General features: G+C 40.3%; 2 protein-coding genes and 3 long non-coding RNA genes across 5 annotated transcripts; 2 read left to right on the top strand and 3 right to left on the bottom strand.

Annotated features, from left to right (window-relative positions):
• Nucleotides 1-10,235: 10,235 nt before the first annotated feature.
• Nucleotides 10,236-11,340, bottom strand: LOC135340525 (uncharacterized). Its single transcript, XR_010396397.1, has 3 exons — nt 11,289-11,340; nt 10,522-11,234; nt 10,236-10,368 (listed from the first exon to the last, which is right to left on the bottom strand). It is a non-coding gene; the product is annotated as an uncharacterized LOC135340525 (long non-coding RNA).
• Nucleotides 11,341-12,065: 725 nt separating this feature from the next.
• On the bottom strand, nt 12,066-13,625 carry LOC135340517 (uncharacterized). The gene is made up of 4 exons (XR_010396393.1): nt 13,257-13,625; nt 12,811-13,170; nt 12,572-12,765; nt 12,066-12,494 (listed from the first exon to the last, which is right to left on the bottom strand). It is a non-coding gene; the product is annotated as an uncharacterized LOC135340517 (long non-coding RNA).
• Nucleotides 13,626-14,426: 801 nt separating this feature from the next.
• On the top strand, nt 14,427-15,258 carry LOC135352472 (uncharacterized). Its single transcript, XM_064551651.1, has one exon. It carries the CDS (start codon nt 14,473-14,475, stop codon nt 15,256-15,258), a length of 786 nt encoding a protein of 261 aa, XP_064407721.1. The 5' UTR covers nt 14,427-14,472.
• A 341-nt stretch (nt 15,259-15,599) lies between these two features.
• LOC135340504 (zinc finger and SCAN domain-containing protein 29-like) lies at nt 15,600-16,826 on the bottom strand. The gene is made up of 3 exons (XM_064536854.1): nt 16,085-16,826; nt 15,964-16,029; nt 15,600-15,877 (listed from the first exon to the last, which is right to left on the bottom strand). Exons 1-3 carry the CDS (start codon nt 16,470-16,472, stop codon nt 15,600-15,602), a joined length of 732 nt encoding a protein of 243 aa, XP_064392924.1. The 5' UTR covers nt 16,473-16,826.
• On the top strand, nt 15,843-16,370 carry LOC135340511 (uncharacterized). Its single transcript, XR_010396389.1, has 2 exons — nt 15,843-16,054; nt 16,100-16,370. It is a non-coding gene; the product is annotated as an uncharacterized LOC135340511 (long non-coding RNA).
• Nucleotides 16,827-18,107: the final 1,281 nt, after the last annotated feature.

The following is an 18,107-nucleotide window of genomic DNA, read 5'->3' as shown; positions in this document are numbered from 1 at the left end:
GGTTGTGCGCATGCAAGCAACGTACTGCTGCTCAAAAAACAAATGTCATAAGTGACAAACAAGGAAAGATGGTAATAATACAATAAACCCTGAGACAAGACAATTATTGAACAGTAATGTACAGTAATAAGAGTCTTTCAGTTATAAGACTCTGCAGGTCCCTACTTGTAACAGTCAGGCGAAGATTTTCTGGGAAAAGAAAAATAATTATGGTCAACTTATGATACCCCTTTTCTGTTGACAGACACACAACATTAGAATGTATGGTCAAACATGCCAGTACCTGCAGATGTTTATACTACTGACTCGACTGACCTGTCATAATTGTTTAAAAGTGCAGCATAATTCTCACCCCAAAAATGTGCATGCCTATTACCGTAATTTATCGGACACTTCTTCACGTGCTCTATATTAGATCTGTTCCAATTCAGTATACCTGGACACTTTCCACTTTTTGCTGTCCGATAAATTAGAACATAGACATGCAGTAGTATATAATTAATATTATGGCTAAGAGTGCAATACGGGATTAATAGCACGAGTAACAAGCAATGGTAAAGCTATACTATAGATGTAGCCGAGTGTATTAACCTTGCCAGTGCTTGTTATGAGTGCTATTAATCCCTTATTGCACGAGTAACCATACAAATATAGTTAAGTTCTCTCCAGTTTTTATAACATTTTCGGCCGTGAGAATTTTTCGAAAACAATCCGTTGTCATTGACAGCGTACAATTACTTGGCAGGTAATTGCACGCTGTCAATGACAACATGCAATTATATTGTACTGGATGTGATACGGGATTAATCGCTGTACACTCTCCAGTCACTAATAGCACTTCATACAATTATGCTCAAAATGATGCCAGCATAATCTACCAACCGCAAGAAAATGGAAACTATTTAAAGAGTCTGCTTTTCAAAACCAGCTAACTAAGACAAAAAGAAATATTACTTACCAACCTAAAGCCAAGTGGCTTTGATTTTACTTGCATACAATGCCCAGCTATTTAAGAAAAATTAAGGGAATCTTTCTACTGGGGTACACAAGTTGATATCTATATGCAGCAGCTAACTTGTTGAACGCAGAAATCTACGGTAAGCTGGCAACCAGACAGCCAACGTTACCATTGGATTTGCTATTGACCAAACGAGCGACTCTATCCACAAGAAAAATAATTATTCAGACCCAGTACTAAATAAGGTCTTTCCCACCAAAGGGATACTACAATAGAGCTCACATACTTTGGAATGCCACTTTGCCCCTTCTATAAACCTCTTCCTTACCTCAATGGACAGTGCTCCTGAGCTCCAGTCAGCAACATATCAACTGTAGATTCAACTTAAGCAAGAATAAAGCTTAGGCCTACTTTGTTACTAATGTCATTCCCTGCATTTTGTGCCTTCTATTATAAACACAAGTGCAGTTTAATAGTAACGTGTACAAAAAATAAATTATAAATAAATTTATTGATCACACTAATTGTGAGGTTCCAGTTAGTTACAGCCGATGATGCCACATTAGGTCTACAGGAGATCTTACGAAGCATCCCGGATGCGAGCGTGCTCCCCTGATGCAGCGAATTGAGATCTCAACAAGGAGAAGGTGAGGCGACATCTCAGCCAGGATATATGGTTCTATTATAAGGATCATCTCTCTTGAAGCCAGGAGACAGGCTAGGCGCTTATAAAAAGTAATTGCCTCAGTTCCGAGTCCATCTGTTGCCGAGAAAACCAGGGGTGTGAACAAGGCATGCTCTACCTCCCTGACTCTTTGTTTGTAGGCGTTCTTCTTCAGTCTTTCGTGTTTTCGATAGCAAGCGGTGAGATTAGTGTTTCTGTTTGAGCGAGCATGTGGGTTGAACACTCTCACATCACAGAAGGTTCTTTCATGCCTACCTCCCCAATTATCAAATAATAGCCGCGTTTAGTACTAAGTACGCAAAAAGCTTCTTAGGTTTAGCTCGCCTTTTCTGCGAAACAAAGACTTCTTTGCAAAATCTGCCAAATTTTAAGCCTTAGTTTTAATGCTACAAGTTTCCCTACGTACAAATTGTGATGCCTAAATCACCAGGTAAGCCAAACTGAGCGACAGACACACGGACCGTCACACACACACACACAAACTGACAGACTACTGTCGATTACTGTATAACGCGAAATTTTTGAGGCACTTATATTTCGTGGATTGGCCTCTAAAAGCCATTTCGTTGCACAATGTTCGCGGAATGACTGCTTACCGGAAGCCACGCCTTTAAATATTTGCATGATAGCAGGTAATTCTAATTAAAGAACAATTTTCGTAGACTTAATTTTTGTGTAGAATTCTAACCCCACGAAATCCGCGAAAATTAAGCCCCTCGAAAATTTCGCGCTATACGGTACTGTAATAATAATACTGCATGTTAGTAAGCTGCATGCATGGTTGACAAACACCCGAGTGTCAACTTTCACAATAAACATGATTTGTTTCTAAATACACATAAATCAATTGCAAAAAGCACTATACCTACCTCTGCACTATAATAATATAGCACTAAGTAGCATGCATGTACACACGTATACATATACAACAGACTATACGTTTATACTGTGGTTAACAAACATGCACCTATGCACGAGTTTCAACTTTCACAATTAACACGATTGCTTTGAATTCCCAGTGTTTTGATAAAGTAAACGCTGAATTGAAATAAACGCCATAATGAACTCTGCACCAAGTGCCATACTAGCCTCGGTCCCAGGCCGATTTTTTTTTAATAGAACGAAGTTGAAAAATACGACCTAGCGTTCAATTGGAGACGGATCGGCCTGGGATCGAGGCTAGTGGCATACATGACCACAATGTCATACAATTATTATCAAAGCCCTAAAATAATTGTATAATACATACACTGTACAGTATACACTAAAGCTCTATTACGTATTTATATCGCTGACCATCATCATTATCTATCAGATATAGGACAGAGGGAGTGACGTACTACACTCAACCCTTCTGTAGACTCGTAGTAATGTCATGATCAATGGCCGATAACTGCATACAGGCACTTGAGGTGCCAAAAAAGAATGTGAGGGTGGTAGAGAGATCAATGTAGTCAGACACTGCCAGGGGATAGGACATGCAGGTGAGTGAGTGATAGTTATTGCACATGACAATAGCTGTCAATAGAGGAATGTATGTGCGGCTTCACAGCTACAGAGGGTCGGAAATTACATTTACAGCAAGTAGATTGACCTGTTGATCCAGCTAGGGATTGGAGACAAGCTGATAAATTTCAGTATATATGCAGTACTGTGTCACACTCCAATCCATGAGATGGGATCGAGGATCCACAATAACCATTGTTGTATGGATAACATTTCAGAGAAGATGAATGCACCGTTACAGGTAGGTAAAGATCATTAAAATAAACAATTATATTTTCAGTTTCAATAATTGCTCTACTACCAACAAAATTAATATACATAATTATACAGTCAACTTGACACAAAAAATTTTTACTTAGTCTTAACTACAATGTTTTTTGATGGATGTGTTGATATTAGCTTAATGATAGCCTCGATTCAAGGCCGATTAAATCGGTCTGGAATCGAGGCTAGCTTAATGACTACATATACAGTCAACTTGACACAAAAAATTGTTACTTAGTTTTAACTACAATGTTTTTTGATGGATGTGTTGATATTAGCTTAATCTGAGGCACTATGAATAGGAGCACAACTGTATGTCTGCATGTTTATGAAGTTTGTTCAGATGGTTATGAGTAAGCTCGTATAGTGACCATCCTTGTACACCCACTGATTCCCACTGGTGTGACTAAGAGGATGTGGCTTCCAGGGGACAGACCGGTGATGACAAGGGGATTAATACCTGTATTGGATGAAATAACGTGGTGATTCAGATCACAGTTATTTTATGCGCTACACATTTTAATAGCTGCATATACTGTATAGTGAGTTTGTTGGTGAACATTTTCGTACTCAATAAATATTTTGACATTCGTACAGCTCAGCATATAAATTATATAGTAATGTAGAACCTATTGCAGTAGGTAGATCACAATTTCGGATGATGCTCTACAATACGAAAATACAAAATGTTCACCATGCATGCAATACGAAAATAATTACCCACTATAAGGTATCTTACGCAGCACTATATAAAGTCTGCATGAACTTACAGGAAAATATGCCCGTATTGGGTAATATCCACATTATTATTATTATTATTATTATTAAGACTTTACAGCCTGTAACGTGAATGATATAAAAACAAGTGATTGTTGTAGCAAAGACTATAGCTGACAGACGGTGCCGCATTGAGCGACACAGCTGGATAATTTAATGATTACATGTGAAGCTAGCTATAATTACGTGTGTAGCATCTGTTGCATGTGCACATTAAGTGGTAGGTACATGGGATGTCAGAGACAAAGTTTTGTTTGAAGTGCTCCCAGAAGTAATGGTGGAGTGTATTCTTTGTTGAAGTTAGTGGTGCGCTGATATCCATCAGCATAGTGGGCATCAAGTTCCATAACCTTGTGATACGATTGAGGTAGAAGTGTCTGCTTGCGCTGTAGTGATTGGCTTGTACAGTGAGTTTGTTGTTGCAACTGAAGCGGGTGCGACCAGTAACGAATTTGATGTGATCTCTTATGTTGAAGTTGTCCGAGGGTTCCTTTAGTGACTTTACTAGAAACATTATGTCCTGTATTTCAAACCAGTACATTAGAGGTAGTAGCTTCAAATCGGACAGCCTTGATCTGTATGAGCTTGAGTAATCATTGAGTATGAATTTGGTGGCTCTCCTCTGGATTCTTTCTAGTTTTTGAATGTCCTTGATCAAATTTGGTCTCCAGACTTGGGAGCAGTAGGTGACCTGGGATCTAACTAGGGTTATATATAACGATTTTTTTGTGCTGGTTTCTGATTTCATTGAAATCGTCCGTCGGATGAGGTTAAGAGCTTGGTAGGCCTTAGACGATATGAGGTTATAATGCAGTGACCAGGAGAGGTTGTTGGCTATGCACAAGCCTAGGTCTTTTTCTTTTGTAGCAAAGTTAAGGTGAGAATTGTGGATTGAGTAGAGTGTATTAGGGTTGTCTTCGTGCCAGCTAGGATGAGTTATGCGCAGCACATTACATTTTCCTTCATTGAGTTGCATGTTCCAAGTAGTGCACCAGGATGACAACTGGTTGATGTCTGTTTGTAATTCCAATTGGTCTTCCGTAGAAGTGATGCACTTTACTAGCTTTGTGTCGTCCGCAAATAGAAATGGATTGGCAGATGAGATGCACTCCGGTAGGTCATTGATAAAAATAATAAATAACAGTGGGCCTAGGATGCTTCCTTGCGGAACTCCTGACATAACTGGTAAGTAGTTGGATGGAGTATTAATAACACTTGTGAAGTGTATCCTGTCATGTAGGTACGATTTAAACCACAGCCAAAGAGGGCCTGTGATGCCTGTCTTCCAAAGCTTTAGCAACAGCTCATTGTGTGGGACCGTGTCGAAAGCTTTCTTAAAATCTAGGTAGATGACATCTGTAGGTTTTCGGTTTTCTATGTTGTCAAAAACTTGGGAAAAGAATAGGATTAATTGAGAAAGACATGATCGGTTTCTTAGGAACCCGAATTGTTGGCATGTTATCTTTGGTCTCACGAATGTAATAATTTTCTTGTAGATGATAGTTTCAAAGACTTTGGATATAATTGGGAGAAGAGAGATGGGCCGAAAGTTTTCTACAAGATGGGGGTCGCCCTTCTTTGGGATTGGGCAGATTTTGTGGACCTTCCAGTGGGGTGGGAAAGTATGTGAAGATAGGCTAGAATTGAAAATGTGTGTGACTGATCTTGTGAGAGCGGTAGCACAGCATTTGAGGGTTGACGCATTTATATTATCGTGGCCTGGTGACTTTGTTGTGTCTAGTGAGGTGAGGGTTTCGTACACCTCAGACTCTTCTATAGAGATAGAGCTCAGTTGATAAGTGGGGGAGGGCATTTTGTCCCATGGAGGAAGTGTATAGTCACTTCTTGTGAATGTCGAGTTAAAGTATTTGTTGAAAATTTCAGCAATCTGTCCAGTCTCTGTGATGATGGAGCCGTTGTGGATTATTGTTCTAGTTTGTGGACTTTTCTTACTTAGGTCGCGCAGATGACGGAATAGTTTACTTGGGTTGAACTTAAAGCATACTGCCAACGATTTTTCGTACTCAGATTTGGCAGTTGTCATTAGTTCCTGGAGATGAGTAGACAAGTTAGATAGCCTTAGGGATGTACTCTCAGTGGGTTTGGATTTGTTTCTGCGTGTAAGCGTTTTGCAGCGATTGGTAGTATGTCTCATTTCTGTGGTATACCATTTTGGGCTTTTTGACTTCTGAGAGTTAAATTTGGGCACAAATATTTCCTGTGCTCTTGAGATGATTTTTTCTAGATGGACTGAACAGGCAGGCTTGGGTTGGCAGATAAAAAACTCAGACATGGAATTAAAATTTGCTTTTTTAAAGTTGTAGTTGCTGGCCGGTTTGTCTCTAGAGAGTAGTTTTGGTGTTTTTAAGCCATCTAGTGAGAACGTGATAAGGAAGTGATCAGACATAGGTGAACAATTAGACGAGACAATGTGCAGGTTGAGTACATGAACTGGCTGACTTGAACAGCTGCGTCGGGTCCAATTCCCTCCCACTCCACAGTCACATTTCCAGAGACGGGGTCAAACTCGTATTGTTGGTCAGTGAAGTGCTGACTCTGCACTGAGTATTATCTGTATATACGTTGGAGAGTCTCAGAACAGACATAATGGAAAATTAATACTGAATCATAGCACAGTCTTTGCATCACTACTGTATCCTGCTGCGCCAGTTACTGAAAGCACCGCGGGTGCTGATGCCTCGGTGGAGATGCCAAAGCTATATAACATAAAGCTATTATACTAATAGCTTTACACACACGTTATATTATCATGATGAACATTTTAATTTTGCTGAAACTCAAAGAGTGGGTAATGATCGTGATTTGGGGCATAATAGATTAGGTCATTATGCAGGCATAATTGGGGTATAATAGGGGAATTTGGTCAATTTGGTCAAATACGACGGTCCTCTACTGTTGCTGAACTGTTTTTTCTCTTTTAAATGACTCTTTCACGTCTATAGAAGATTATGTTGAATCGTCAGAAATGTACAATACAACAAGAGATAATTTGTTGTTAATACTACTGCTGAAAAAAGGACATCAATGTGGGGCATAACAGGTTCTTTCGACAAGCATAATAATATAGGCTTGTACGTCAAGAAATGATTCAGCACTGATACACGTACACGTACACATAACGCATAGCAGTTATTTGCAGAGTCCTGAAGGGACAATTATAATAAGGAACTTCTTCTTTAGCTCAGGCTAAGTGGCTCATCATTACAATCAATGTATGTACAACGGTACAACTGCACTAAAATACGGCCTATCCTGGAAGGGCGGCTAATTCATGAGAGTATTGAGCCAATTCGCGAATTTTGACCTCGGCTAACCTTCTGTATTTAACGCCACATTCGCACGCTTACCACATAATATTATAATTATTTTGCTGAAATAGCTATCGATGGATGCAGGTGAGTTGGATTTGGTCCTATGCTATAGTGATTCTTTTATTTAGACACTCTTCAAGAGTAGCTCTAGGACCAAATCCAATTCACTGCATCGATAGCCATTTCAGCAAAAGGAATATGTCGCATTAATTAGAATGCAGACACGATTTAACCTTGTGCAGACTGACCTGAAAATTTGTTGGCGGTTCTTTGTTTAACCGCACGCGTTTAATGGCCTACTGCAAGCGCTTAGATTTAAGCGCGCGCGGTTAATTGTGGCAGTAGGCGGAGGCAGGTGACCCTTCTCGGCCACCGTAGTATCCACTGAGCTTAGACCATAAAAAATAATGATGGTCTGCTAGCACCACAAGACTTTCAGTGCATCAGAAACCATTATTACAATAGACAACGATAAATTTGGGATATATATTAGATCTGAATGCATTCCACACTTTTCTTAAGGCCTTGAACAGCTGGAGCTCTCACTGGTTTCACAACAAGCGCAGTAGATGAGCTTGTTAAAACGTAAAAAATGTTTTGAAAGCTCCAGACACGAGTGACAACATCTTGATATGGACCATAGATACTGGAAAAGGAGAGATTGGAAACGAAGGTACCCTCAAGTAACATCCGCTTTACTCCACGGTTCATTAGAGGCGGTGTAACAAGCCAAAGTTGTAGATGGGTGTGGCCTGGTTAGCTATAATGGCCTATATTAATAAACCACGCGCAAATGGGTTTATTCTGTGCAACTCACTTGCATACCTTGTAGTAGTTATAACCATGCAGCACGCTTACACGTTAAGTTATATAGCAATCATTATAAGACTTAAAATCAGCACCTGGAAGCTTATAACTTTTTACTGGGTGTGGTCACACTGGGACTGGCAGTCAGAGAGGTGAAGCTGGACATCACAAGGTTCCTCATCAAGAAATGCAATGCAGCTGATAAAACCGGCTTCGGTTTTAGGGCAAAAAGCGGATAGTTTTCGAGTTCGAGTACAGTGCAATGTTGGTAACTTGTGCAATGCAAAACTGCAGCTGCTGATATGGGTGGGCGGGTCTAGTCAAAGTGTATGGCTTATAAACAACAAATGCTGAGGGCGTACTATAGCATATAGCTAGTAGCTTTATTTTATGTAGCTTTTTGACCTCCACCGAGGCATCATGCAGCACAGAGCTAACTACTAAGTAGAGTAGCAACACTCCATGGACAAGTTTTGCTACGCACTCTTTTGAAAAGGCTGCAATAGAATTCCAAGTAGGCATAACTCGAGAACCGGAAGCATTATTTTGCAAATCCACGAATTAAAATCCAAGAAAACGTTAACTATAGAAGCCTATAGAAACTCTTACTTACAGTTTATTGATCCTTGAGCAGCTGTAACAGTCTACACATGCAGACACACACACACAGACACACACAAACACTCTAACGTACACCTCGCTTGCGCATGCGCATGCGCACCGAGGTATAATTAACCAACTGGGACTGGACGTTAGTAAGCCAATTTATTAGAGTAGAGTATACTGAGAAGCACCAATTGGAAGGAAAACGATCCTAAATTGGCCACATGTAGAGTACTGGTGACTGATTATTATCAAATCCACGAATTAAAATCCAAGAAACCGTTAACTATATAATTATAGAAGCCTATAGAAACGCCTACTTACAGTTCATTGACCCTTGAGCAGCTGTAGCAGTCTACACACACACACACACACACACACACACACACACACACACACACACACACACACACACACACTAGTATACCTCGCTTGCGCATGCGCACCGAGGCATAATTAACTAACTAGGACTGGACGGTATAGTAAGCAAGCTGATCTATTAAAAGTAGAGTATACTACTAAATTTAGAAGAAAACGAGCCACATAATTATAGAGTACTGCATGGTGACCATGTCAAAGCTTGGGAAAGGTGAAAATGCTCGCAATGTGTGCAACCAATTAAGGTGAATGTACTATTTACAATCTGTACATCTGTTTGTATTGAATTGTACCGCAGTCACTACTAACATGGGTGGGTGGGTATCTGGGTAAATGCAGTGGTTAGTCCCCAACCATCCCAAAATGTAACAAGTTCTAAGTATACAATAAAACACCTTAGCTGGGCTACAGAACACACCAGGGGTGGCAGAATTCCCTGTAGGAGAGGCACCATTTCCCAAGGAATACTTTGCATCATTTCCCACCATTGTAACTTATGCTATACTACATCAAGCTGGGTGTGTTGTCAAATCATTCCTTTTAAAGAAACTGCAGAGACAGTCAATACAACGCACTTCTAGTATAATGCCATAAATTAATAAGTAAGGGTGTATAAAAGAGAAGAGGGCATACATGTACAACTCACTACGTATTAGTCTGTACTGCACTCTATCTCTCCTGTATAGGATAGCATCATTGCCCCAAAATACAGTCACTATTAAGTCTGCACTCTTATCTCTTTGTAGCTATCACAATTCTATTCAATTTTAGATACATGTATTACGCAGCTGTTGCACTGTTTTGGTATAAGTAGGAGAACTCAGTATACATAAGTAAGACACCAACCCTAAAACTGCACACACACAAAAAGTATAAATAATACTCTACAAGAAAGTTTATACTCATGATACAGGGTATATAGTTAGACTACATGGGATTGGCACTCACCACACATAGCACACTTGTGTTTCGAATAAGCTTTCTCTTCGTTTTTTTGTGGGGGCCATTGGTGGAGGTTGTCGGCATACTCTCACAGCTGAGAGCTCGAGGTCTTTCTCCTGTAAAATACATTATGGGTAATGTGCAAAGCTTAATTCACGAGAAAAGCTTGATCACTTGAGGGGTTAAGATGGACACAATCACAATCACAATCACAATCACAATTAATTTTGGCATACACATTTGCAATAATTATAACAAGCCAAACTCACTCAATGATAATTTTTCATTCAGAGGAGTACTGCAGAATCAACAATCTTTTAAGCCATTTTCCCTTTCGCAGTTCTGACCGCCAATGCAAGAGTTAAACCATGCAGAACAGCTCACACTGGTAGTAAAGGTGTTTCTATATCTCTTTCTTCAAAATAATATACATAGCTGACGATTTGTTTTGCCCCTGTCTACATCTTACTATAATTATATATCCTCATGATCTGACTTTGGTATACATGTATGCAGATGAGTAATAGTTGATTGTGACATTCAAATCATAACCTTGCATGGTAAAATAAGAGCTATAGTACGTTACTGAAAACTACCAAGGATGCAAGAGGTGCATTGATATAATTATTCTCTTGGTATTTAAACTAGAACCACAATAATTATGTTCAACAATGACAATACATACATGTGCATGTACGTATGTCAAAAGACTACGACCTATACAGCGTACTAGGCAAAACAAGCCATCTTTAAACCACGACAATAACGACACACAAAGTTACATACGTATGAACAACACATACCAACAAGTAATTATGGCTCACCAGCACTTCGTCATTAGTGCTCTACAGTAAGGGATTTCAGAACTTCCCCCTGATCCTCTGCCCCCTCGTTCTTTCGTGGATGCATGTGTGGTGGTGTTTTAATGAAGTCTTCAGGGTTTGCATACGTATCTACCTGAGCGGATTGGGATGGCTTGCTCCTGTAGACAAAAAATTATATCAGATAATCTACAATTGATTATAGAAATACTCACATGTTTACATTTATCTTGGCTTTTGATGGCTGCGTATCGACTAGGGACAGTGATAATTCATTTGTGGTTGGACTCCTAAGTATAGAATCAATGATCGATGAAGAAACTCTCAATTGGCCCGAAATTGAGACGTGTTGATTGAAACGAAGCCATACTTCTTCAGAATGTAGAGTGTAAATGCAATGCAAACAATTATCAACACGACCACGGTTACAGACACAAAAACACCAACCAAAACAGCACAGTATAGAGGACAGGCAGGCGTGATACCTGAGAAAAAAGTATGGTTTTGTCCATACTGGTTTCAAAGATGAGGGCTTCCCAACCTACATCTACTTAGAACGCATAATAATAACCACCTACAATAATAGTCAATGTAACTCCACAACACATAATTTTCGAAGGCATTGGGAAAGAAGTAGATATCGATATTGATTTGATCAAGTATGTAACTAGACTGGAAACCACTCCCTTCGCTCTGGGCTCTGTGGAATGCAATTAGAACAAAATGCGTAATGCGTGGGTGATATTATTTCAGCCTCGATAACAGACCGCCAGTGATGTACTTTATACTCGAGGCCGATAATATTTTGTGCAGTGATACGTGTGGGCGGTGGTACATGACTATTTTGTGACGATTACATTCTTGTGGCAGCGTGACATTCTTCACGCACTGGGACAACTCTCAACATGGCAGCTTGCCAGTCCCTTTCTCCCGAGAGAATTGGAGTGGTTTCCAGTCTAGTATGTAACAAGAAACTAACTTACGAGGCGAAATAGTTTCTCCACACTCCAATGCCCCCTCAGTCCAGTGGCGTAGGCAGAGGGGGGCTGACGGGGCTAGAGCCCCCCCCTTTTGTGCTTCATCAACTCCAACTCAGCTTGAATCACCTTGATCTGTCAATCTATTCTGCACTGTACTGCATGCGTAGTTACTAGAATGATGTCCAAGCTATTCAGCGCCTCCTGCTCAACGGATTTGAGCCCTGCCCTTCCCAAAATCCTGGCTACGCCACTGCTCACTCCATTGTCCACCAAACATGCAAGTCCTGTTGAGGAAGGAGAGTGCTCTGTACCCATCATTGCATTGTATGTTGCAACAGAGCCAGGAGACACACCACTGTAGCAAATAGTCAGTTAGATACATAGACCATTCCTGATTATTCAGAGAAGTGGGGTTACTACCAAGCTCTTCTGGATTGCATTCTGTGTACATGTTGTATGGGGTAAGCAACATACAATTATTGCGAGTAGGAGGGATAAGCCTAAACCTTTCATCTTACCAGGAGGTCCAGAGCCAAATATGTTAGAGGCAAACACACTGAAATGTAGCTACCACTGGTGAGATCATGGAATGTGAGATTGAGATAAGATCTGCTGGTTTGATCACAAGTCAGACCAGTGAAGTTCATTGAGACATTAGTTCCAACCAACATCACAGTGTAGAGTTTAGGTTGGCACCAAGAGGGGGAACAATCTGCATGTTTAAACAGTGAATAATTTGAACGTACAATCTACTTACTGGTTGCAAGAACTCCACCTCGATTTGTTGTGCACTAAATATCACCTGTAGTTGTGTTGGTGCAAGTGGCACTACAAATTGTAGCATTATACAGAAGTCTACTGTGTAATAATGATAGGCTGCTTACCCATCAGTACAACAGATTCCTTCACAGGGCCACTGGTAAACCCATAGTCTTGAGAGACAGTCTTCACTTCAAAGAAGCAGGTCTGATTCATTACAATCCAACCAGAACAGTTCACACTGGTAGTGTCAGCACTGATATTCATACTCACACATCCAGTCTTCTCCAGTAACGTTCAGCAGGTAACCCCTTAGTAACAATCTCTACCATGGCACTTTGAGGGGGATAGGGAGGGGCTGCATGCATGGGGATACAGAATGTTAAATTATTCCCTTGATTTACAATTACTCTTGATTTACAATTACTGGACTAATTATTATACCTCCAGTTCTTAAGGTATCATTTCCGATCGCAACTATACCACCCCGAGTACATTCAATAGTCTTTTCATTCAGCTCAGCAGTTGCTGTTAGAGTCAGTCTTGAGGTGTAGTTGTCTCCAATAACCTCGACACTCATGGCAGATAGGTCACCCCACAAGATCCACTCGCTCCATTAGGTTCATATATAGAGAATGAGCTAAGTTGATCACAGATGAGCTGCTGGGACAGTTGAATGCACTGCCTCGCCGTAATGTTGAGCGACCACCTTCATCATCATCGACAGTGCATTCATAGCTGACAGTCCTGCCCTCTGGTATACAACCCAATCGAGTGGTTCTCTCTACTGGCAGCACCAGTCCTGTAGAGGCCTGAACTGTGTATAAGAAAACTATCCAAATTAATAACGGACCTTCCACCATGATAATTATACTGACATTCTAGATCCTAGCTATTATAGCTACCGTCTTTCTTCTGAAAAATTAAACAGTGGCGCACAAGAAAAAACTATAATTTCAGTTAGGCGTTTAGCAATAGAACCTAAAGTACTATTATAGCTATTTCTACGAGGCACGAGGTTATCATGCAGTTGTACATAATAATTATATTATATAAATTATATAGCCTCGATTTAATTATAATACCTATATAAGTATTATAATTATAAGGCAAGGCAAAGTAGATTAGTATAGTTTCTCATCACATGGTTTTTGAAAATTGATGAGGCCAGGAGGTCATTATTCATTATTCATTATGCTGACAGTGCAATAATTTAATGATATTCATGCACAAACAAACATTACATCATCAGTAACAGTTTCAATTTTGCCATGTGGCTGGGTGTAACTCATTAATTGTAGACCACACCCTGATATACAATGGGTGTGGCTCATTAATTTAGGCCTCACCCCAAAAATAATGAATAATGAACTTTTGGGGGGACGGCTAAAAGTGATGAGGGGGCTGATGAGAAACTACTAATCTACTTTGCCTGGCCTAAGCGAAAACCCGCAAAACCATAGATGGCAAATCGGTGCTCAGTTGGAAAACTATTTTGTGGACTAGGCGCTTCTATTATGTAGAGTGGCGTTGTAATTAGAAGAAAGACAGTAGCCCTCATAAAACACCCATGTATCCTAAGCCCTGTTTACATGACAAACCGTTTTACTTCATTGTATGCAAGACGTTTTCCAGAGATGATTGGCTCGATAATTTCAGAATGTCCCAGTCAACGTTCAATTTCTTGTGCACTGAGCTAAGAACGTCTATTCAGAGAATTGACACAAATATGAGGAAAGCTGTGCCTGTTGAGAAGAGGGTTGCTATCACACTGTGGTATCTGGCCACCAACTCTGACTATCGCACCATTGGGCATCTGTTTGGAGTGTCTAAGGCAACTGTTTGTATTGTTGTCAAGGAAGTTTGTGCAGCTATTGTTGATGTTTTGATGCCTAGGTGTGTTCGTATTCCAACAGGTCACGATCTAAGAACAGTTGTTGATGGATTCGAGAATGATTTTGGGTTTCCGCAATGTGCAGGTGTGGTTGATGGTACACACATTCCAATTGTGTCACCTGAATATTGTCCGGCCGATTATTACAATCGAAAAGGATGGCACTCTGTCATTTTGCAAGGCACGGTAGACAATGCTGGGAAGTTCACAAACATTTACATAGGATGGCCGGGAAGAGTGCATGACGCCAGAGTGTTTGTAAACTCAAGTTTGTATATGAAAGGTCAAGGCGGTACACTGTTTCCTGATTGGAAGCAGACTATCTGTGGCCAAGCTGTTCCACTGTTGGTGCTTGGTGATCCTGCGTACCCTCTCCTTCCATGGTTGCTAAAGGCTTTCATTGATCATGGCTCATTGACAGCTGAGCAGAAACTCTTTAACTACAGGCTAAGCAAAGCCCGTGTTATTGTTGAACATGCATATGGGAGGCTAAAAGGTCGATGGCGGTGTCTCCTGAAGAGAAATGATGTTTTAATTAGGGACGTGCCTTAATTGCTTAATTGCTGCTTGTTGTGTTCTCCATAACACATGCGAAGACTAGCTGCCATGAGACATTCCATGATGATTGGATACAAGATGAAACGGACTCTACTCTAAACAGCCCCAGCTTACCTTCGTCTTCAACAGTAGCTAATAGTGGCAAAGATGTACAAAAAGCTTTAATGATATACTTTTCTCAGCAATAGAGTTACCATGGCAAACTTAAAATAATTATTTATTAAATGTACAGTAATTAATCAATGACTGACTGCTGTATGAATATGATTGTGTAATACTATGGTTTCTTGTCGACTATAATGAGTTATGTTGGTATAGGTTGTTAAACTTGCTAGCTAAAATGTAGTGTCGTTGACAAAGTTGTACGATGACGGGTAGTTTTGTGGTGGTGGGTCTCGCTGCTGCATGACTAATTGCATCATTCTGTATTCATGCTCCTGGTCTGCCTTTCTTCGTTTCTCATCCAATTCCATTTCTTTTGTCCACCTTTCTTCTTCTCTTTTATCATTCTTCTCTTCCGAGTCCTTATGATATTTAAGAAATAAGTTCACTGTTTTTTCCATCATCTTCTCCGACTTGCTTTCTTTTTTTGCCCTTTTTTTGGGTGGCTCAGCTGTTTAATGAATGTGTGCATGTGTGTTAAATAATAACCAAAAACAATAGTTTGTTTATTTAATGTGACGATTATTAACGTTATACTTGTTTCATTCTCAGGAGTTTTTTGGCCGGAGTGCCCTGGTGAATCTGGCTGAATCTGACTTCCATCTGCACAAAATGATTGTAGGGTAAGGTACGTATACAATTTTTTTTCGAAATTTACCGTTTGCTTCTTCAGGGTCAGGGTCAGGGTCGGAGTCAGTGTCTAGGGCGGCTTCAGTGACCGAGTTTCCTGAATCTAAGAGAGTGATGGGTGTGGAAGCTGGCCTATGCCCAAGAATGCAGTCCAACTCTTTGTAAAATTTGCACTGTTTCCTTCCATTGCCAGTTTTGTTATTGTGATCTTTGATTTCTTTGTAGCTTGTTTTAAGGTTTTTAACTTTAGAACGGCACTGTTTCCAATCCCTGGTGTGTCCTTGTTTTTGCAATTTTTTTGCAATTTTTTCATACACTGATTTGTTACGCACAGCACCATCTAGCTCCTCCTGAATCCTGCTGTCACTCCAAATAGCAAGTAGAGCCCTGACTTCAAGGTCACTCCATGTAGCCATTATAATTCAACAGGAAATTGTGGTTTTATCTGCTTCCTTCAAAGCGGTTTGAGCGTTTACACGCGTCTCTTATTTCTCAATCGTCTTGGAAACCGGCTCCAAACCACATCCGGAAGTCGTTTAGCGCAAGCGATTTGCAAGTCGATCTAGTGCGTTTACACGCAAAGCGGTTTGACAGGAAGCGCTTTCAAAGCGATTTAAATGCTAAGTGTAAACAGGGCTCTATTATATTATATTACTGATTTAGGCCTTACTGCTTACATCCGGCCGTATTAAGTATAATATACACCTAGATCTACTCACCCCTTTGTTCTGAGCCAATATGAACAACAAACAGGACATGGATATGTTGGATCATGATGAGTTCGAGTTCCGAGTGTCATGGAAAATTACTGACAAAAGTCATCACAAGACAAGACCACACCCACTGGTCTATGTCAAAATAATGGCTGCAGTTGCTTTGCACAATCCAAAATTTTATCAAAACACCAGATCAGTGGAAACCCTAACATGTGGCTTCCAATTGAGTCTGGCTATATGCACAGAAAGAATCATGGAACTCAAGCTTGTAAGTATTGTGTCATTGTATAGTGAAACTATCTAGCTATAGATACTGGTGCTGCTATTGTTCACAGGTGATGTATGTGTCTGTAATTGTTCAGATTTGCACAAAACATAAAGGTGAGTTTTTAGTCGATTAATTATGTTGCTATGTATAGCTATATAGCTGCACCAGCTATCTACGTGCTAATTATAATTATCTATAGAGAGCTATCTAGATGTATAGGCCTACGTACATAGACCAATTCCAGCTGACCTCGCAGCTGACTGCCTCCTTTTTACGTTTAGTTTAAACCAAAGATGTTGTTCCCTATACTTACAGTCGAGGCTAACAAAGAACTGGTACTACCAATAGATAAAACCAATGGACTGGGTTGTATACTAGAGGGCATGACTGTCAACTATGAATGCACTGTCAATGATGATGATGGTGAACGCTCAACATTATGGCGAGGGAGTGCATTCAACTGTCCCAGCCCATCCCAGATCAACTTAGTTCATTCTGAATATGACCCTAATGGAGCGAGTGAAACTTGTGGTGACCTATCTGCCATGAGTGTTGGGGTGAATGGAGATAACTACACCTCAAGACTCACTCTAACAGCAACTACTGGGCTGAATGGAATGACTATTGAATGTACTCGGAGTGGTCAACTAGTGATCGGAAATGACACTTTAAGAACTGGAGGTAATTACCTGAGGCCGTGCCGCGGCCAGCGGGTATAGTAGTCGTTTGGTTTGTTTGTTTTTGTTTGTCTGTTTGTAATTTGTAAGTCTGCTTACCTGGATGACCACTCCGGGCAGGCACAAACGACATTTAACTAAAAATGATATCTATAGATATCATTTTTAGTTTTAGGGATAAATTTTTTAGGAATAAATGTGAGTCTTATAACACTCACATTCTGTAAATTTATCCCTATGCAGCACCTCCTCCTTCCCCTCAAAGTGCCATGGTGGAGGTAGCTTCTACTTCATCCCTCACTATCAGTTGGACCCTACCCTCTGATACCAGCAATGTTGGGGGCTACATGTTCACAGTGACCGGAGAGGACTGTGGTTGTGTGAGTATGA

Source organism: Halichondria panicea, chromosome 1 (genome assembly GCF_963675165.1).
Source record: "Halichondria panicea chromosome 1, odHalPani1.1, whole genome shotgun sequence".
Classification (NCBI taxonomy): domain Eukaryota; kingdom Metazoa; phylum Porifera; class Demospongiae; order Suberitida; family Halichondriidae; genus Halichondria; species Halichondria panicea.
The sequence above is the reverse complement of the archived record's forward strand: the minus strand, read 5'-3'. Positions and strand labels throughout refer to the sequence as shown.

Bases quoted from the DNA above. Each gene is read 5' to 3' on its own strand.
- LOC135340504 (XM_064536854.1), bottom strand. From the start codon at position 16,472: ATGGCTACATGGAGTGACCTTGAAGTCAGGGCTCTACTTGCTATTTGG. The intron at 16,030-16,084 runs GTAAATTTCGAA...CATTTTGTGCAG, and splicing joins TGACCCTGAAGAAGCAAACG to ATGGAAGTCAGATTCAGCCA. The intron at 15,878-15,963 runs GTATAACGTTAA...TTCATTAAACAG, and splicing joins AACTCCTGAGAATGAAACAA to CTGAGCCACCCAAAAAAAGG.
- LOC135352472 (XM_064551651.1), top strand. From the start codon at position 14,473: ATGTCCCAGTCAACGTTCAATTTCTTGTGCACTGAGCTAAGAACGTCT.